The following is a 22,294-nucleotide window of genomic DNA, read 5'->3' as shown; positions in this document are numbered from 1 at the left end:
CGAATTACAGCACAGTGACTGGACAAAAGAGGTGGGATTAATTATTTCTCCAATCACAAGCAGGAGGCGGGGATTGTGCTCCTCCAGGCATTCCCGGCCAGGACAAGTACTGTCAGTGAGTAAAGCGGTGATGCGGCACCCTTTTTTCGGGGCATCAGATTGGCCGGGGGGGGGGGGGTGGCTGTGTCAGTTTCATTCCGGGACACTGTATTGTCCTGGAAAGAAGGTGCCCGGGACAGACCTGCAAAATGCGGGACTGTCCCGGGCAGTGCCGATCCTGACCTCCCTGGGGCCCTAAGCAAAATGACATAAAGTCATTAAAGTGAGAAGCGGAGGATGGGGTCAGTGCCGACAGTGACATGTCACATTAAAGATTAAAGTTGAAGCGGGCGGAGGGAGGGTGTTCTGCTGTCGGAAATTACATTTTACATTAAAGTAAGAAGCAGGAGGTGCTGACTTCTTACCTCTTCTCCCATGCAGCCAGCGAGTTGAGAAGCGGGGTGAGGGGCCAAAAATGTCTCCTCACCAGGCGGGGCCTTTAGTAATTTGGGGGGCCCTCTGCAGCTTTGTGGGGCCCTAAGCGGCTTGCATAGTGAGCCTATAGGGCGGATCGGCCCTGGTCCCGGGACACGTGGTCACCCTAGTCCACACACCTAGGATCACTGCAATCCTTCAACCCCCATTGCTGGGATCAAATCTTCCCCATACGGATAGACCTACAATAAGAGAGATCGGCAGTGAAGCACAACCATTGTGCAGCCCTACTAAGCAGGAAGCAGAGGCTGCCTATGCAATCGGCCAATATGGCTCCCCCTCCCCCCCCCCACCATGAACATCAATACAAACTGATACCTTTATTTACACAATGCTATTCTCTTTTTAAAAAAAACAAAAGCCTCTCCCTTTAGGACCAATCAGGACGCAGGGAGAGGGAAATTTTCCGCCAAGTAAACGCTAAGCAGCCGTTTTGGATGTTATTTAGTAAGCATTTCATTGTTCGGACGTGACTGTCGCAGCCGATCTGGGAAGTAATTTGACATCACTATTAATGAGAGACTACTGACATAATTTGTTTTTCCAGTTTCTCTTGCTCGGTGTATTCCAGATGTGCTGTAATGATAGCAGTACAGGCGTAAGCGGAGCCAGGGCCGCGGTGTGCCGACAAGGCAGCTGCTCTCATTCCTCTATGGTTACAGATTAGATGGTGATGCCGTGCGGAGGGGGACCTGCGCTGAGGTTATGTAGACTGTACAGAGCGTGGGTGATGAACCCTGTGGCCCTTTCACTTATCCAGAACTTCAAGTCCCATGAGGCATTGCAAGCATGACTCTCAAAGGCAGAGGCATGATGGGACTTGTAGTTTTGCAACAGTTGGAGGGCCGCAGGTTGAGCACCCATGACGTAGAGCCTAACTAAACACAAGGCACCTGTAGACACACAGGACGCAAACCTCCCAACTTTCTGAGATGGGAATGAGGGACACCGATCAGCAAAAGTATGCAGGTATAGGACACATCCCTTGCCAAATAAAGAACAGTGGAGCAAAATAAGGGTCAGTACCCATCAATGCAGCCTAATCAGTGCCCATCTGCAGCCTCACTATTGCCATGAATGCAGCCTAATCAGTGCCCATCTGCAGCCTCACTATTGCCATGAATGCAGCCTAATCCATGCCCATCTGCAGCCTCACCGTTGCCATGAATGCAGCCTAATCAGTGCCCATCTGCAGCCTTACCATTGCCATGAATGCAGCCTAATCAGTGCCCATCTGCAGCCTCACCATTGCCATGAATGCAGCCTAATCAGTGCCCATCTGCAGCCTCACCATTGCCATGAATTCAGCCTAATCAGTGCCCATCTGCAGCCTCACCATTGCCATGAATGCAGCCTAATCAGTTTCCATCTGCAGCCTCACCATTGCCATGAATGCAGCCTAATCAGTGCCCATCTGCAGCCTCACAATTGCCATGGATGCAGCCTAATCAGTGTCCATCTTCAGCCTCACCATTGCCATGAATGCAGCCTAATCAGTGTCCATCTTCAGCCTCACCATTGCCATGAATGCAAGGGAAGGGAGTTACCGCTCCAGGTGGGTGTGTTGGGAAAATCAGCAACGGTTCAGGAAATCAAGGGTGCCGGCAATGCACGAAGCAATTGATATGAGGAAAGACGGGATGGACAGCCGCACTCCAAAAAAAACATAAAGTTGTCTTTATTGTAAAAAATGGATAAAAAAACGCACTACAAAACAAGCAGAACACAAGGAAAACAGCCTACGCATTTCACACTCCAATTAGTGCTTAGTCATTTCCATGAATGCAGCCTCACCATTGCAATCAATGCAGCCTCACCATTGCCATGAATGCAGCCTCACCATTGCAATCAATGCAGCCTCGCCATTGCCATGAATGCAGCCTCGCCATTGCAATCAATGCAGTCAAACAGCAGCACACTGGTCTTCCCAGCGAATGGCTGTGTGTGTGTGTGAGGCGGGGGTAGTCAGGAATAAGTCTAATCATTATAGGAGAACAGGCTGAGTAGAGAACTGACCACACTGTGCACTCCTGCCTTTTGTGGTCAGTTTTTAATAGGGAAGCAGAGGGACTGGTAGGAACACCAGGGATGTCACGCAAAGCAAACAATGCAAAGAGTTGAGTACTTTTCTATACATGTACATGGTACAGCCGGGGCTCGTATCAGGAATATGTTGGGGTAACATACATACCCACTAAAAATTATGGGCCAGATTCACAGAATAAGTACGCCGGAGTATCTGCTGATACTCCGGCGTACTTTCAAATTTGCCTCGTCGTATCTTTATTTGTAATTCACAAACAAAGATACGACGGCTTTTGGCTAAGATCCGACAGGCGTACGGCTTCGTACGCCTTCGGATCTTAGGATGCAATACTTCGGCGACCGCTGGGTGGAGTTCGCGTCGTTTTCCGCGTCGGGTATGCAAATCAGCTGTTTACGGCGATGCACGAAGGTACACGCGTTCGTCGCGTTCTCTTACGTCGTCGCTAGTCGGTTTTTCCCGTCGTAAAGTTGCGATTGCTATTTAGGTGGTGTAATATTAGACAGCCCGGGCCAGATTCACAAAGAGATACGACGGTGTATCTACAGATACACCATCGTATCTCTGATTTTTACTGGTCCTATCTATGCGCCTGATTCATAGAACCAGTTACGCATAGATAGGGCTGAGATCCGACAGTGTTACACTGTGTTACACTGTCGGATCTTTTTTTGGATTTAAAAATGGCGCCGGGGGCGTTCCCGCTGATTTACACTGAATAATATGTAAATCAGCGAGATACGCGAAATTCACTAACGTACGCAGACCCGACGCTGTGTTCTTACGTCGTTTCCGTAGCGCGGTACACGTCGTATACTTTTTTTTTTTTAAAGGTGTATACTTACCCCTGCTAAAAGCAGGGGTAAGTATTGTTAAGTATGGCCGTCGTTCCCGCGTCGAATTTGAAATTTCCTACGTTGTTTGCGTACGCCGATTCACGAACACGCGCGTCGCAAGTCCCGCTCACGTCGCAACCACTGACGTCCTATTGACGTCAGTGGGAGCAATGCACGCCGGGAAATTCCCCGGACGGCGCATGCGTATTTAAATCGGCGCGGGAGCGCGCCTGATTTAAATAGTACACTCCCCCAGCCGCGGAATTAGAATTCCGCCGGGGGAGTTAGGATCCGCCGTCGCAAGTTTGGAGGTAAGTGTGTTGTGAATTTGACACTTTCCTCACAAACTTGCGAGGGCGGATCTTAAAACACATAGGTTACACGGATCTAAAGATCCGCTAACCTTTGTGAATCTGGCCCCCCATGTTTAAGTATGGCCGTCGTTCCCGCGTCGAATTTCACATTTTTTTTTTCCGTAAGACGTCCGGGAATACGAAAGGACGTAACGCACGTCGCCGTTGAAAAAACAAGTCGGGGTGCCGTAATTTCGCGCAAAGCACGGCGGGAAATTTTACAGGTAAGATTTTTGAGAATCAGGCACTTGCGCTGTAAACCTGCGGCGGTGTAACGTAAATGGGATACGTTACGCCGCCGTGGAGTAACGTAATTCTATGTGAATCTGGCCCTATATTTTAAATATATGATTTAAAAATATTTAATAATTTTTTTTTTATTATTATTTTTTTTACTACAAAACAACATTTATTAGTGCAGAGATGTTTTTTCTGAAAAATTAGATTAAAGGTACGTTTATTTAAAGGGGTGATTCACCCTAAAAACTACTTTTTTTTATTACAATGGCCCCCCACATTACAATACGATTAAGGCTATTATTATTTTTTTGATGCTGTACATACCTTTGTACAGCATATTCACCCGTTGCGAGTCCCGCGGGAGTGGGCGTTCCTCACATGTCTGTGATTGACATTTTGACCAAAAACGAGCTCCCCCCCGTCGCGTAAGCCGCGTCACGATTGGCGAAAGGAGCCGGACGGCAATGCGCATGCGCAGTATAGCGCCGACTCGCCGTTCAGCTCTTTTCGCCTACCGTGACGCGGCTTATGCGACGGGGGGGAGCTCGTTTTTGGTCAAAATGTCAATCACAGACATATGAGGAACGCCCACTCCCGCGGGACTCGCAACGTGTGAATATGCTGTACAAAAGTATGTACAGCATCAAAAAAATAATAATAGCCTTAATCGTATTGTAATGTGGGGGGCCATTGTAATAAAAAAAAGTAGTTTTTAGGGTGAACCACCCCTTTAAAAAAATTGACAGACAGCTGCTAAAAAATTATTAAAGGGGTGGGTGGGGGGGGGGGGGGGATACATTTTCACAGCTCTGTGCTTCACAGATATAGAATATTTTAGGAGATGTAACCTGCAAATTCTATCATCATAAATTGTGTCGGCGCCATCCGAGTTCTATTACTTTTCTAGCATCTAAAAAAAGTATTACTTTGAGCATTGTGAGTCTGGGCCTTGGTCCATTGTACGGTAATAAGTCATCTCCTGACCATGCCGGGCTAGGTGAGGATATCTCAGCACCTCCACCTTATCTCCCAGGAGATACCTTTTTACTGGGTTCATTTATTGGCTGTGAGAGGAGCCGGTGACGGCCCTCGGGGGCCCCAGCCGCCTGTCTGTCTCTCAGTAGAATTCAAAGTCTTTGCTATCGACAGGAAAGGCCTCAAAGGGCAGAATTATGGCCTAGTTAACAGGTTATCACAGCGAGCTGACTCTGCTCCGGCTCAGCACTGTCACCCTATCCTTTGAGGTTAATGCTGGCTTCTCAAATTCTTATTTACAACTGCACTGCACAGCATGTACCAGGGAACCAGGGAAAAAATGGTCCTTTTTTATCTTTTTTACTGCTGTCTTAACGTTGGCATTCATTTCGTTTTATCTATTTATATTACTTTTTTTTTTCTTTATTTATTTCATTGTAGTTATTTACTTTTATCTATTTATTTATTTATTTAGTTGTATTTATGTATGACATACGTTTCGTTTTATTTATTTATTTCATTTTTGTTTTTATTTATTCGTTTTTTTATCTATTTATTTAGTTGTACTTATGTATGACATACATTTCGTTTTATTTATTTATTTCATTTTTGTTTTTATTTAATCGTTTTTTTATCTATTTATTTAGTTGTATTTATGTATGACATACATTTCGTTTTATTTATTTATTTCATTTTTGGTTTTTTTTATTCGTTTTTTTATCTATTTATTTATTTAGTTGTATTTATGTATGACATACATTTCGTTTTATTTATTTATTTCATTTTTGTTTTTATTTATTCTTTTTTTTCTCTATTTATTTAGTTGTATTTATGTATGACATACATTTAGTTTTATTTATTTATTTATTTCATTTTTGTTTTTATTTATTTGTTTTTTATCTATTTATTCATTTATTTACCTATTGATTTATTCTATTTATTTATGTATTTATGTTTTATTTCAATCATTTTAGTTGGTTCTATTTATTTATTGATTAATTTATTTGTTTTATTTTATTTTGTTAATTTTTATTGTAGCTAAATGAAGATTGTTTTAACTAAAACACTAAAAAGCGTACCTACAAGGTTATTTAATTCTTAAGAAGCTAAACCTGTTTGTCATAGACCGGGGGTGTCAAACTCAATTTCATTGCAGGCCGAATCAGCAATATGGTTGCCCTCAAAGGACCAGTTGTATCTGATTGCGCTATGTGCAGAATGCATAGTTCAGGAATACACTATGTGCAGAGTGCAGAGTTCAGGAGTATGCTATGTGCAGAGTTCAGGAGTACACTATGTGCAGAATGCAGAGTTCAGAAGTACGCTATGTGCAGAGTTCAGGAGTACGATATGTGCAGAATGCAGAGTTCAGGAGTACACTATGTGCAGAGTTCAGGAGTATGCTATGTGCAGAGTGCAGAGTTCAGGAGTACACTATGTGCAGAATGCAGAGTTTAGAAGTACGCTATGTGCAGAGTTCAGGAGTACACTATGTGCAGAGTACAGAGTTCAGGAGTACACTATGTGCAGAGGGCAGAGTTCAGTAGTACGCTATGTGCAGGTGCAGAGTTCAGGAGTACACTATGTGCAGAGTGCAGAGTTCAGAAGTACGCTATGTGCAGAGTTCAGAGTTCAGGTGTACACTATGTGCAGAGTTCAGGAGTATGCTATGTGCAGAGTTCAGGAGTACACTATGTGCAGAGTGCAGAGTTCAGTAGTACGCTATGTGCAGGTGCAGAGTTCAGGAGTACACTATGTGCAGAGTTCAGAAGTATGCTATGTGCAGAGTTCAGGAGTACACTATGTACAGAGTTCAGGAGTACGCTATGTGCAGAGTGCAGAGTTCAGGAGTACGCTATGTGCAGAGTGCAGAGTTCAGGAGTATGCTATGTGCAGAGTGCAGAGTTCAGGAGTATGCTATGTGCAGAGTGCAGAGTTCAGGAGTACGCTATGTGCAGAGTTCAGGAGTGCATTATGTACAGAGTGCAGGGGTCAGGTGTGAACTATGTACTATAGGTAGGCTGCTGTGTTGATGCTCATTATGCAAGCATTGTCTACTGCAATCGCAAAGGGACAAGCAGTGTGGAGGTACAAAAAAAAAGTGTTAGACACCCATAAGAAATTTCCCCAAATTTGGTCCTATGGATAGCCTACTACCAACCTAACCATGGAGCCTTACACATATAGACAATACGGGATGGTTGGTCAACCCCTGGGAGCAAGGGTTACCCTTTAGCCTTCTCCCCTTTCCCCACACCCTCTCTTTCCTCCCCTTATTCTATTTCCCCCGCACCTGTCACTCTCTCTTGTTTGATAGCCATGAGAAAGTTCTGAAAATTTGGTCACATGGATTGCCTACTACCACACTAACCTTGGAGCCTTACACATATAGGCCGTTGGGAGATGGTTGGTCAGCCCCTGGGAGCAAAGGTTACCCTTTAGCCACTCCCCTTTTCCCTTGTCCTCCCTCCGCCACCCCTTATTCTCATTCTTCTTCACTTGTCACTCTCCCTTGTTTGATAGCCATAAGAAATTTCCCAAAATTTGGTCCCATGGATAGCCTACTACCAACCTAACCATGGAAGCTTACACATATAGACCGTGTGGGGTGGTTGGTCAACTCCTTGGAGCAAGGGTTACCCTTTAGCCTCCTCCCCTTTCCCCACACCCTCCCTTCCTTTGTACTCATTCCCCAGCACTTGCCACTCTCTCTTGTTTGATAGCCATGAGAAACGTGTGGTGGGATGGTTGGTCAACCCCTGGAAGCAAAGGTTGCCCTTTAGCCTCCCCCCTTTTCCCCCTCCCGCACCCCTTATTCTTTTTCTTCTTCACTTGTCACTCTCTCTTGTTTGATAGCCACAAGAAATTTCCCCAAATTTGGTACAATGGATAGCCTACTACCAACCTAACCTTGGAGCCTTATATACTTATGGACCGTGTAAGATGGTTGGTCAACCCCCGGGAGTAAGGGCTACCTTTTAGCCTCCCCCCTTTTCCCGTGCCCTCCCTTCCCCGCCCCTTATTATCATTCTTCTTCACTGGTCACTCTCTCTTTCTTCTTGCGTTTTCACATATGTGTTCCGCTATTTCCTACATACTCCTTTTTAGGTAACAAGAAAGTGGTGGTGGAAACAATACTTTCCAAAGGGAAAAAAACAACCATTGTTAATAATATTCAATGCTTCATCAAACTCAGGCTTGGTTCTCACCTCCGGGTATGATGGCACACACACGCACCCATGCGCCCGCGCGTTACCTGAAGGGCAGCCCACACCCGCATTTGCAGATGCATGGGAGTGCCATTACCAATTAATGCCACCTCTGCCCATCTTCCAAAAGCCGCCCCTTTTCTGTGCGTGTCGGGAAAGCATGCAATTTGATCAATACGGATAGATAGTATAAATATAATTAAAAAAATGATAATACAAAATACAATACAATTAATAATTAAAATAATAATAATAATAATAATAACAATAGCATTAAAATGTAAAAAATAATGCATTTATTAATATTAATAATAATATAAAAAAATACAAATACAAATAAATACAAAAGAAGAAAAAGAAAAAGTAGACAAAATAGCTAAATACAAATATTAATAATAATAATAATAATAATAATAATAATAGTATTAAAAAAAAAAAAAATAATAATAATAAAAGTATAAAAAATCATAAAAACACAATAATACAAAATAAAATACAAATAATACAAAAAAATAATAATATTAATATATAATAGTATAAAAATAATAATAAAAATAATAATAATACAAAATAAAATACAAATAATAATTAACATAATAATAATAATTGTTTTGCCTTCATACTTTCTATGCATTAAGGCAGTGGCCTCCAAGCTGGGGCCGAATGTGGCCCTTTGCTTGCCTTTTTTTGGCCCTGTTCCTCCCACTGATACGAGACACTACTTGCCCAAGGCATTACCCCAGTTTTGAGGGACAGGGGCCCTTAACGCTGCTGTGCTCAGGCAGCGTGATGAGCCCTGACTCAGGAGCGGGGCCGCCAGCGTCTCTAACAGCCAGTGAATATCGGTGACACCACCCCTTGTGACGTCAATGACACAGCATGCCCTCAGTCAATATCGTCACAAGGGGCGGGTTCACCAGGTGACATCACAGGTGGGCCCTGCCCCTTAGTTATTAAAGAGCAGGATCTGGGGGCCGCCTTATGTTAAAAGGAGCTTCCAGATTTCAATAAGCCCCCCTGCCCACAGACCCCCACAGCCAGGGTTGTGGGGATGAGGCTCTTGTCCTTGAATAATTTTTCCCATCATGGGCGTGAGTGGGGCCCCATGTCAAGTTTTGCCTAAGGCCTCACAAAGTCTAGAGCCGCCTCTGGCTCCGTGACACACGATCCCGTAGAACACTGGCGTACATCGAGTCTGCGGGTCCCGTGGGCACGATCACAGAGCTCGCTTGCACGCCTGCAATGCCGCCTTTTAAAGGGGACGCACGGGTACGTCCATATGCACAGCCTAGCCATTCTGCCAACGTATATAGTCGTGCAGCGGTCGGCAAGCGGTTAATGTAGCTTTTACTTCCTGGAACCCATCTACCCTTAGCGCAGGCAGGCAGGAGGGTGTGCTTAACTGAGAAAGTCCCTCCTCCAAATGAAAGAAGAAAAAAACGTTAATCAGGACTTCTGGGACCTGGGATGTATGACATTATTTTGCCCTAGGCCAGAAACCAGTAAGCAACTGAAGAAATTTAAAAAATGTATAAAAAAGTATAAAAGAAGTAAATATAATACACCTTCCTGTCTATTTACTAACGCTAGCAGCATAAGGATGAGAAATAGTTCCTGCTGATTGAGAAAGTTTAGATTCGCTTTTAATTCACTCTTCGATTGAAGACTATTAGGTAGATTCACGTACGGCGGCTTAACTTTGTGTGGGCGTAACGTATGTTATTTACATTACGCCGCCGCAAGTTAGAGAGGCGAGTGCAGTATTCACAAAGCACTTGCTCTGTAAGTTGCGGCGGCGTAGTGTAAATTGGCCGGCGTAAGCCCGCCTAATTCAAATGTGGAAGAGGAGGGCGTGTTTTATGGAAATTATTCGTGACCTCGCGTAAATGACGCTTCGAACGAGCGGCGCATTCACCGTCCGTGGACGTATCCCAGTGCGCATGCTCCAAATCACGTCGCAAAAAGTCAATGCTTTCGACGTGAACGTAACTTACGCCCATCCCCATTCACGGACGAGTTACGCAAACGACGTAAAACGTGAAAAATTTGACGGCTGTCCGACGTCCATACTTAACATTGGCTGCGCCATCTTTTTGGTGGTTTATCTTTACGCCTGAAAACGCCTTACGTAAACGGCGTATCTTTACTGCGACGGGCGTACGTACGTTCGTGAATGGGCGTATCTTGCTGATTTACATATTCTAGGCGTAAATCAGCGTACACGCCCCTAGCGGCCAGCGTAAATAGACAGCTAAGATACGACGGCTTAGGAGACTTACGCCGGTCGTATCTTAGCAACAGTGAAGCGTATCTCTGTTTGAGCATACGCTTAAATATACGACGGCGTGGATTCGGAGTTACGACGGCGTATCTACTGATACGCCGTCGTAACTGTACCTGAATATGGCTATATATGGTGACCCCAGGTGACCCCAGCTTATAATAAATCAGAATGGCCCAAAGTACAGTACTATTACCTTGTAAATTTAAATACTTTTTTTTATTTTTATTTTTTTTATTTTTTACATGTTGACAGGCACAGCTTGTTTTTGGGGGAAGGATGAATTCCCTTTAAAAAAAAGGCCCGGTCCTGCCAAGGCAGATGTTTCCAATATCTTCAAAGTTCCATGTAGTTATGAGAACTTCTCCATAGATATTTGGGAATGTAACTTTTATTTATACAAATAAGGACTACTATTTTAAGATGACCGGCCATATATGGAACCTATCATTTTTATTTTTTTATTGTAATAAATGACTATTTTAAACAGAACGTCCATAAATGGATCCGATCACTTTTATTGAGATGAGGAGCCAGGACAAGGTCCTCTGGAACCCACGGCGAGGATGCCAAAATGCACGCCCCACCTCCCCAGAATACCCTCTTTTTATGGTGATTAAAAATCTAAGACTGGCCATACATTTATACGGGGGGGCAAGCCGTCGATTGCGATCTACCTGTCAATTGCCGGCAGCCAACAGGTATTAAAGTGAACACGACAGAGAGAGGGGGGTAGCACAGCAGTGGATGTTAGTTATTAGTATTCAAAAATGCTAAATTATAATAACAGTAATAATAATATTAATAAGATAAAAATAATAACAATAGCAATAAAATGCACATATACATGTAAATATTAATCCATTTATTAATAATACTACTAATAATAATAATAATAATAATAATAAAAAATATAAAAAAAATATTTAAAAAAATACAAAATAAGAAGAAGGAGAATAAGAATAAGAAATAACATAATATAAATATTAATAGTATTAACAAAATACAAAATAATAGTATAAAAAAATCATAAAAAAACACAAAATAAAATACAAATAATACAAAATAATAATAATATATTATAGTGTAAAAATAATAAAAAATAATACAAAATACAATACAAATTGTTATTATTATTATTATTATTATTATTATTATTATTATTATTACTATTATTATTATTATTATTATTATTATTATTATTATTTTTTATTATTTTATTTTTATATTATTATTACTATTATTATTATTATTATTATTAAATGCATTCATGTTTATACTTATATGTGCATCTTAATGCTATTGTTATTATTATTATTATTATTATTATTATTATTATTAACAATAGCATTGAGATGCACATATAAGTATAAACATGAATGCATTTAATAATAATAATATAAAAATAAAATAATACAAAATAATAATAATAATATTGATATATTATAGTATAAAAAAAATAAAAAAAAAATACAATACAAATTATTATTATTATATTATTATTATTATTGTTATTAATATTATTGATAACAAAAGCATTAAAATGCACCTATAAGTATAAACATGAATGCATTTAATAATAATAATATAAAAATAAAATAATACAAAATAATTATAATAAGAAGAAGAAAAAGTAAAAATAACATACAAATAATACGAGTTAGGGACCCTAGATTGTAAGCTCCTTGAGGGTAGGGACAGATGTGAATGCACAATGTATATGTAAAGCGCTGCTTAAATTAACGGCGCTATATAAGTATCTAAATAATAGTAATAATAATACAAAATAATAATATTAATATATTATAGTTTAAACGTAATAAAAAGATTATAATACAATACAAATAATAATTAACATAATAATAATAATAATAATAATAATAATAATAATAACAATAGCATTAAAAAGCACATATAAGTGTAAACATGAATGCATTTAATAATAATAATATAAAAATAAAATAATAATAATAATAAGAAGAAGAAGTAGAAGAAAAAGAAAAAATAACATAGTACAAATATTAATAATAATAATAATAGTATTAAAATAATACAAAATAATAATAATAGTATACAAAAAAATTATTAAAAAAAACAATAATACAAAATAAAATACAAATAATACAAAATAATAATATTATTTAATATTTAAAAAATAAAAATGAATACATTTAATTGTATTAAATGAAAAAAAAAGAAATGCGTTAAATAATAATATAATGATAATATAATAAAAGGAAGGTTTTTGGTGGATGTAATGGTCTGGTGACAGGGTTTCTATAGGGTTAGTCTTTTTTTTGGACTAAACTTATTTTTAGGTATGTTCCATTTTGCCAAGTTGAAAGCCACTGCCGCCCGCAAAGATACCAGAAACCAAAAAAGCACCATCCTGTAAGCCTAACATTTTTTTCCTCCATTTTGTTCCATTGCGTCCGCCGCAGACCTCGCGTCTCGGCCCACCATCATAAACTCGGAGAGATAGTTCTCTAAGCAGGTCCCCTCGGCACTTTCAGGATTAGCCAAATCTTTGCTGGATCTAAGAGCTCATCCATTTCCCCTTTATTGTGATCCGAATGGTGGCCATGAATCAGAGCCACCACATGAGCTGACAATCTAATGTGGCGCTGCGGGGCTCAGCGAGATAAAATGACTCCAAGGGGGTCAGGCAAAGTTGAGTTGTGAAATCTCCTTTCCAAATCCCAGAGCCCAGGGAGCGTTTGATTTGGTTGAACTTTGGCCCCCTGCACATACAGCAAAGAGGGGGAAGTGGGGAAGGGGGCTTACTGACAAGTCTGAAGCTAAGGATTGCTTGACATGCCGGTGATGGAAACACACATAGCCCAAAGCCAGGGATTTGTGTGATGAAACACTTGGGATTTATTAAAGAAGAACTCCGGGCGGATAGAAAAATATCTCATTTAACCGCGGATTTAACCTCGCAAAGAGTAATAAGAGACGGCTCAACAAAAACTCTGCAAATCGATATTATTAAAAAAATTGTAGACAACGCTATTATTTTGAGGCGGTGGTTAGCGATGGTTTTAATACTAAGGGGGTCTCACTACTGTGACACCGGCAGGCTGAGGGAAACCCACCTTACATCTTACTGAGATGCAATTTATCATAAATTGTCAAAAATCAACTCCAGGCAGCAGGGCTGGCCCAACACATTGTGCTGCCCGCGTGCAAGAATGAAATGCTGCCCCCCCTCCCCCCCCAAAAAAAATCACGCCCACCAAAAGGCCTCCATATCGATTATTTTATATCATAATTAAAACAAAAATGTTATTTATCAGGAAGTCAGATTTACATGAAACAGAACCTTGTATATATGCTAAATTATTTGACATACCATTAGGTTCAAAGCCAAGGGGTGGGCTAGGCAGTATGGGGCGGGCTATGGCAGTATATAGACAGGCTAGGGTAGTATAGGAGCAGGCTAGGGTAGGGTAGTATATAGGGAGACTAGGTAGTATATGGACAGGCTAGGGTAGTATAGGAGCAGGCTAGGGTAGGGTAGTATATAGAGAGACTAGGTAGTATATGGACAGGCTAGGGTAGTATAGGGGCAGGCTAGGGTAGTATATAGACAGGCTAGGGTAGTATAGGGGCAGGCTAGGGTAGGGTAGTATATAGACAGGCTAGGGTAGTATAGGGGCAGGCTAGGCTAGGGTAGTATATAGACAGGCTAGGGTAATAGGGTAGTATATAGAGAGACTAGGTAGTATATGGACAGGCTAGGGTAGTATATAGACAGGCTAGGGTAGTATAGGAGCAGGCTAGGGTAGGGTAGTATATAGAGAGACTAGGTAGTATATGGACAGGCTAGGGTAGTATAGGGGCAGGCTAGGGTAGGGTAGTATATAGAGAGACTAGGTAGTATATGGACAGGCTAGGGTAGTATAGGGGCAGGCTAGGGTAGTATATAGACAGGCTAGGGTAGTATAGGAGCAGGCTAGGGTAGGGTAGTATATAGAGAGACTAGGTAGTATATGGAAAGGCTAGGGTAGTATATAGAGAGACTAGGTAGTATATGGACAGGCTAGGGTAGTATAGGAGCAGGCTAGGGTAGGGTAGTATATAGAGAGACTAAGTAGTATATGGACAGGCTAGGGTAGTATAGGGGCAGGCTAGGGTAGTATATAGACAGGTTAGGGTAGTATAGGGGCAGGCTAGGGTAGGGTAGTATATAGAGAGACTAGATAGTATATAGAGAGACTAGGTAGTATATGGACAGGCTAGGGTAGTATAGGGACGAATCTTTCAAAAAAATGTGTAAATTAAAAAAAAATCGGAAATTCTAAAAAATTGTGTAAATTCGTAAATTTGGAAATTACGAATTATCCCAAAAAAATGCCTCATCTAAACAAATGGAACGGAACCCATTAATAATAAGTAATAATAATAAAACGTTTTTATTATTATTATTGTTATTTATTATTATTATTAATTTGTTCCATTCCATTTGTTTAGATGCGACATTCATTATTTCTAATAATCTGTAACTTTGGATAAATTTGTATTCGTTACGTTCACTAACAGCCACATTTTAAAGGAAATTCCAATACCTATAATTCAATAGTTAGTAATAGTTAGGTTATTATTAGTTAGTTATTATTAAAGATTTTCAAATTTTTGGGGTTTTCGGATTTTTCAATTTCGAATTTACAATTTTTTTCTAATTTACGAATTGTGATAAAATAAAAAAATGACCCAAATAACAAAAAAACAAAAAAAAAATGAAACGAAAACTAAAAAAATTTCAGCAGTACACATGTCTAGCGGCAACAGCCAGCAGCTGCTGCTTGCCTAACAACCATTGACAATTTTGTCCAAATATGGCTGTGTGGTCACACACAGAGAAGATACTTGCTTGCAGCTGCTGCATCCTTACCAAGTACTGACAGTACCCGGCCTCACCTACATGGACAGGAATCCCCAACCACATAAGCAAATGGGCTGGGCTTCATCAGTGCTTGGCAAAGATGCAGAATCTGCAAGCAGCAGCTGCTTCCTTAGCAACCATTGAAGCTGTCACATCTGTTTGCATCAAATGCTCTACACCAGGGGTAGGCAACTTCGGCTCTCCAGCTGTTTTGAAACTACAAGTCCCAAGAGATAATGCAAGACCCTAAAAATCACAGGCATGACTCCTAGAGGCAGAGGCATTAAGGGATTTGTAGTTTTACCACAGCTAGAGGGCCGAGGTTGCCTACCCCTGCTCTACAATCATTCAGCATTCGGACAAACGCTCCAAACAGCCAGTGTTTGGATGTGGTCATATATGGGCTGCAATGAACTGCTCTCTCCACCCCTTTGCTTAAGTGGCAAGGATCCCTGGTAACGTCTGTGGTTGCTAGGATTGCTGCGGGTGCTTCCTGAGGAATCAGTGATAGTGGGAAGCTGTCAATAATAGAAGAAGTGAAGTAGAATTACTACCTAGGTTCAGACAGAACCATCGTTTCATCCCTAATCACACACAATAAACTCAAAAATATTAATGGATGTAAATGTATATATAATGTAAGTCACGGGTGCTCAACCTGCGGCCCTCCAGCTGTTGCGGAACTACAACTCCCATCATGCCTTTGCCTTCAGGAGTCATGCTTGCAGTGCCAGGACAAGGTCAACATGCCAAGTTGCACCCCACCAAGTTATATGAGCATCATGTGCCAGCAGAACCCCCCCCCCCCCAAAAAAAACGAACAGTTATCTGCATGCTTACCCCCTAAGCATAATTTTCGCCTCCTCCCAGTACAAATCCACCCCCCTGATGAAATCCCCCATCCTCCCCAGCTTTAGAAACTCTCATTCCACATATGCTCCCAGCACAATACCCCCCCCCCCCAGAAAAACTAGCACAAATCCCCCTCCCAAAAACAATTTCCCTCCTAGCACAAATCACCCCCCCACCCACACTATATTACCTTTTCTAGCACACACACACCCCCAATCCCCCCTCATAGCACAAGTCCTCTTCCCCCATCCCTCCTCCAACACAAATCCCACCCCCCAAATCACCACTCATAGCACACCTCCCGAAATTTCCCCTCCTAGAGCAGTTCTTACTTCGTGTTGCTCCCCAAATTCCCCCCCAATCTCCTTGTGGTGCCCCTGAACCTCACATGATACCACAGCGTCCCTCTTGCCCACCCCTTGTCCCGACCCTGCATGCTTGTAACTGTCGGAAGCTTGCAATGCCTCATAGGACGTGTAGTTCTGTAACAGCTGGAGGGCCGTAGGTTGACCACCTATGATGTAAGTATATTATTATTATTAAAATTATAAATTGAATTGCATACAACGCTGTTTCTGACATAAAACCACTTCTTACATAACTGTATTGTAATTTCGGAAATATTTTTCTTCCCATAGCCAAAGAAAGTTCCCTGACGCCAAACAGCGACGGACCAGGAATGGATAGCGGCTACCTGACCAGCAAAGAGGCCCCCGCCAAGGGCTCCCAGGACAGGGGGAGCAGCGATCTTCCCATGGATAAGAACGAGTCCGAGAGCAACAAGGGGAAGAAAAGGCGGAACAGAACTACGTTTACCAGCTACCAGCTGGAGGAGCTGGAGAAAGTCTTCCAGAAGACACACTACCCAGATGTCTACGCCCGGGAACAGCTGGCGATGAGGACTGACCTCACAGAGGCCAGAGTGCAGGTAACGTGATTTATTGGCGGAAGATATGAGCAAAACCCAGGCGTGCACCACAAAGGCCGCGCCGCCGCCGCTTCTAAAATGGGGAAGGATCCTGGTAATATTTACTTAGAAAGGGCTCTGCTAAGCTACATAAAATAACCATGTTGCTGTCAAATTTTAGGAACTCAATTCTGTAAATAAATTTCCCTTTTTATGGCTTCCAAAGCTGATCACATGGATACATTTCCCCTTTTCTTGTGCGCGAGTGAGCATGTTGGAGCTGTAAAGATGTGAAGGAAATATGTAATAAGGACTAAAAAAAAAAATGACCACAAAAATTTGGGCAAAAAGTTAACGTTTAATTAACTTAAAAACAGTGGCCCAGATTCAAGTAGAATCGCGCAATATTTGCGTGGGCAAAGAGCAAATTTTTTTCTCTGCGCCCACGCAAATATTGCGCTTTGCCCGCGATTCATGGAGCAGTTGCTCCGTAAATTGCGCGGGCAATATGCTAAGCAGCCGGGCGCAAGGCTGCCTAATGTAAATGATCCCGCTGGGGGCGGGAATCATTTAAATTAGGCGCGCTCCCGCGCCGAGCAAACAGCGCATGCTCCGTCGGGAAACTTTCCCGACGTGCATTGCGGCAAATGACGTCGCAAGGACGTCATTTGCTTGTAAGTGAACGTGAATGGCGTCCAGCGCCATTCACGGTTCACTTACGTAAACAACGTGAAATTTGAACGTCGCGAGCGGGAGGCGCAGCTATACTTTAGCATTGGCTGCGCCTGCTATTAGCAGGAGCAGCCTTATGCTAAAGGCGCCGTACGGAAACTCCGTACCTTGCGTGAGAAGGGCCCGCGCAACTTTTGTGAATCGGTGGTAGTATGCAATTTGCATACTACACGCCGATCACAAAGGCCGCGCCCCCTAGCGGCCAACGCAAGAATGCAGCCTGGGATGTGAAGGCATAAGGAGGCTTATGTCTGTCATATCCTAGGCTGCATTCGGTGTAACGAGGTTCCTGAATCAGGAGCACTCGTTACACCGGAGCAAGTAAGCCCTTGCGCCGCGCAACCTATGGTTGCGCGGGCGCAAGTGCTTCTTGAATCTGGGCCAATTTGTTTCAAATTTGCTTGAATATTTATTTTATTTTTTTACTTTTTAATTTAGAGGGTTTTTTATGGGTGGGGGGTGTATTTAGGGTCATTTATTATATTTTATTCAATGTTCTTTGTAATTGTGTTTTTTTTTTCTTTTTTGTGTTTGGATTTTATCATTAAGTACTTTTTTAAAGAGTCAAAAAAGTAAGGGCCAGATCCTCAAACGAATTACGCCGGCGTATCTATGGATACGCCGCGTAATTTCAAAGTTGCCGCGTCGTATCTCTGTTTTGTATCCACAAAACAAGATATGACGGAATCTGGGCTCGATCCGACAGGCATACGCCTTAGTACGCCGTCGGATCGTAGGTGCATTTTTCCGCTGGCCGCTAGGTGGCGTTTCCGTCTAATTCCGCGTTGAGTATGCAAATTAGGTAGATACGGCGATCCACGAACGTACGTCCGGCCGGAGCATTTTTTTACGTCGTTTGCATTCGGCTTTTTCCGGCGTATAGTTACCCCTGCTATATGAGGCGTATCCTATGTTAAGTATTGCCGTCGTTCCCTCATCCCTCATCGAATTTTGAAAATGTTACGTCGTTTGCGTAAGTCGTTCGCGAATAGGGATTTGCATAGAATGACGTCACCGTCGTAAGCATTGGCTTGTTCCAGTTTAATTCCGAGCATGCGCACTGGGATACCCCCACGGACGGCGCATTCGGGCCGCTCAAAAAAAAATTCATTTACGTCGGGTCACAACGTATTAACATAAAACACATCACATAGATTTGAATTGCGCGCCCTTACGCCGGGAGAATTACGCTACGCTGCCGTAAGTTTAGAGGCAAATGCTTTGTAAATACAGCATTTGCCTCTCAAAGTTGCGGCGGCGTAGCGTTACTAGGATACGCTACGCCTGCATAAAAATAAGATCCGCTACGTGGATCTGGCCCTAAGTTTTTAATAAAAAAAAAGTAAAACAATGAAGCTAATGAGGAGCCTTTTTTTGGCACAAGAACTGGTCTGTGTTGAAAGGAGTATTTGTAAATCATCACACCACTTAAAACCACAAAACACCACCTCCATTTCGCCTTTGTCATTAACTCCACTACATTTATAAAAAAAATTGAAATTTACACCATTTTTTTATTTATTTATTTAAAAAATTTTGTTTTGCAGGGGGGGTGTATTTAGGCTTGTTTAGTATATTTTATTCAGTGTTCTTTGTATTTGCATTTTTTTTTTTTTTTTTTTTTGTGTGTTTATAATTTATCATTGAGTACTCTTTTTTTTTTTTCTTTTTACTGGTCGTTTTAATCTTTCTGTTAAAAAAAAAAAAAAAGTAAAATAATGAGGCTAACGAGGGGCTGGTTTTTGGCACAGGAACTGGCCTGTAAATCATTTCACCCTTAAAACCACTGAATTCCACCTTCATTTCACCCTTCAAACACTATGGGCCAGATTCACAAAAGAGATACGACGGCGTATCTCCTGATACGCCGTCGTATCTCTGTGATCCGCCCGTCCTAACTATGCGGCTGATTCATAGAATCAGTTACGCATAGATAGCCCTAAGATCCAACAGGTGTAATTGACTTACACTGTCGGATCTTAGGATGCAATTCTAGGCCGGCCGCTAGGTGGCGAGGCTATTGCGGTCGGCGTAGAATATGCAAATGACTAGTTACGGCGATCCACGAACGTCCGCGTTACCCGTCGCTCTAACTTTCCGTTGTTTCCGTCAAGGAAGGCGAAAAACCCCAGCAGAGCATGATCCAATTTGTTACAACAGGGATTAATCAGTGCCCATCTGCAGTCTCAATATTGCCATGAATGCAGCCTCACCATTGCCATGAATGCAGCCTCACCATTGACATGAATGCAGCCTCACCATTGACATGAATGCAGCCTCACCATTGACATGAATGCAGCCTCACCATTGACATGAATGCAGCCTCACCATTGACATGAATGCAGTCTCACCATTGACATGAATGCAGCCTCACCATTTACATGAATGCAGCCTCACCATTGACATGAATGCAGCCTCACCATTGACATGAATGCAGCCTCACCATTGACATGAATGCAGCCTCACCATTGCCATGAATGCAGTCTCACCATTGACTTGAATGCAGCCTCACCATTGCCATGAATGCAGCCTCACCATTGACATGAATGCAGCCTCACCATTGACATGAATGCAGCCTCACCATTGACATGAATGCAGCCTCACCATTGACATGAATGCAGCCTCACCATTGACATGAATGCAGCCTCACCATTGACATGAATGCAGTCTCACCATTGACTTGAATGCAGCCTCACCATTGACATGAATGCAGTCTCACCATTGACATGAATGCAGCCTCACCATTGACATGAATGCAGTCTCACCATTGCCATCAGTGCAGCCTGATTTACTGTTTACTTAGTGGCCTCTTTAACACAAAGTCCCGCCTCCTATGATAGACAGAACAGTCGTCCAATGCCAGCCATGGGGACGTTACTTCCTTGTACAGACGCCGCCAAGTAAACAGGAGATTCTCCTGTATGTAATCTGGTGGCACTTGTCCCGCCCCTCCCTGTCCCCTCGGAGGCAGCGCCGATAAATTCGGTATATATCTTTTGTGGCCTCCCAACGAATCCCCGAGTGACGCACGGCACTCAGGGATTCGTTGGGGGCCACAAAAGTTATATATATCCAAATTACCTGTAGGGCCATATGAAACCGGAACACGGGCCGCACTTTGGACACGCCTGCTCTAGAGGTAAAAAGTGCCTCCTTGTCCTCTGTGATGACCTTAAAGTGAATTTATACATGGTGATCATATCCCCCTCTTAATCTCCTCTTCTCAAGAGAGAATAAATTCAGTTCCTCGAATTTTTCCTCATAGCTGAGCTCCTCCATACCTCTTTTGGTTGGCCTTCTCTGCACTTTCTCCAGTTTCCCGGGTATCCTTTTTGAGAACTGGTGCCCAAAACTGAACTGCATATTCCACATGAGGTCTTTAGTACAGGGGGGTAAAATGAGATCTCTGTCTCTGGAGTCCATACCTCTCCTAATACAAGAAAGGACTTTGCTCGCTTTCGGAAACCGCAGCTTGGCATTGCATGTTATTATTGAGCTTATGATCTACCAAGACCCCCAGATCCTTCTCCACTACGTATCCCCCTGGAGTACAACTAAAACAATTCCGTTCTCAAACAGCTGTCACTAGAATAGGTGTCCCGCTGAAAGATGAACCTTTATCTCCAGTTCCTGTTCTGGTGACAGCTGTAAAGTTTGGATTTCCCAATATCAATTTCTATGTTGGCGACAATGGTCACCAAGCCAAGGAAAAAAATAAATAAAAACATATACCGTATTTATCGGCGTATACCGCGCACTTTTTTGCCCTGAAAATCAGGGCAAAATCGTGGGTGCGCGGTATACGCCCATACCCTCTTTCCCGCGCCGAGTTTGAATACTGCGCCGGCATATACCAAACGCAGTACACTCGTGTATAGTCGGGCAGTCTCGGCTCCTCTCACGCTCACGTCCTGGACGTACAGGACGTGACTGCGAGAGGAGCCGAGGAGGAGGACGCTGCAGAAGGACGCTGGACCCGACGAAGAGGACACCCGAAGCCACAGACGGACGCCGGACCCGACGAGGCCGCCGATGGATGCCGCGCAAGACACCAAAACTGTAAGTACAAAAATCTTTTTTCCACAGGAATGCGGGTCCACTCTGGCTAAACGCCAGAGCGCGCAATACCCCGATAAATACGGTACATTTCAATGGCAGGGCCAAACAATGTCCGAGACTACACAATGTTTAAAATTAGTTCACAGTAAAAGAACACAGAACAACCAACACGCATCAAGACCCAATTTCAAAGATATAATAATAAAAAATAATATTAATAATAATAATAAATAAAAATATTCCTAAAAAGCCAAATAATAATAAAATAATAAAAATAAAAATATATAATATAATAAAAAATTAATAATAGTAATAATATTAATAATAAAAAAAAGTTAAAATAATAACTATTATTATTATTATTATACAGGATTTATATAGCGCCAA

General features: G+C 42.2%; 1 protein-coding gene across 1 annotated transcript in view; it reads left to right on the top strand.

Annotated features, from left to right (window-relative positions):
* Positions 1 to 22,294, top strand: part of ALX4 (ALX homeobox 4) — a 119,902-nt gene that overhangs the window by 73,386 nt on the left and 24,222 nt on the right. The window contains exon 2 of the mRNA XM_040328054.1: positions 16,848 to 17,137. Within this exon, the coding sequence (XP_040183988.1) occupies positions 16,848 to 17,137 (290 nt within the window). The remainder of the gene's footprint in view (positions 1 to 16,847; positions 17,138 to 22,294) is intronic.

This window comes from Rana temporaria, chromosome 11, assembly GCF_905171775.1.
Source record: "Rana temporaria chromosome 11, aRanTem1.1, whole genome shotgun sequence".
Classification (NCBI taxonomy): domain Eukaryota; kingdom Metazoa; phylum Chordata; class Amphibia; order Anura; family Ranidae; genus Rana; species Rana temporaria.
The sequence above is the reverse complement of the archived record's forward strand: the minus strand, read 5'-3'. Positions and strand labels throughout refer to the sequence as shown.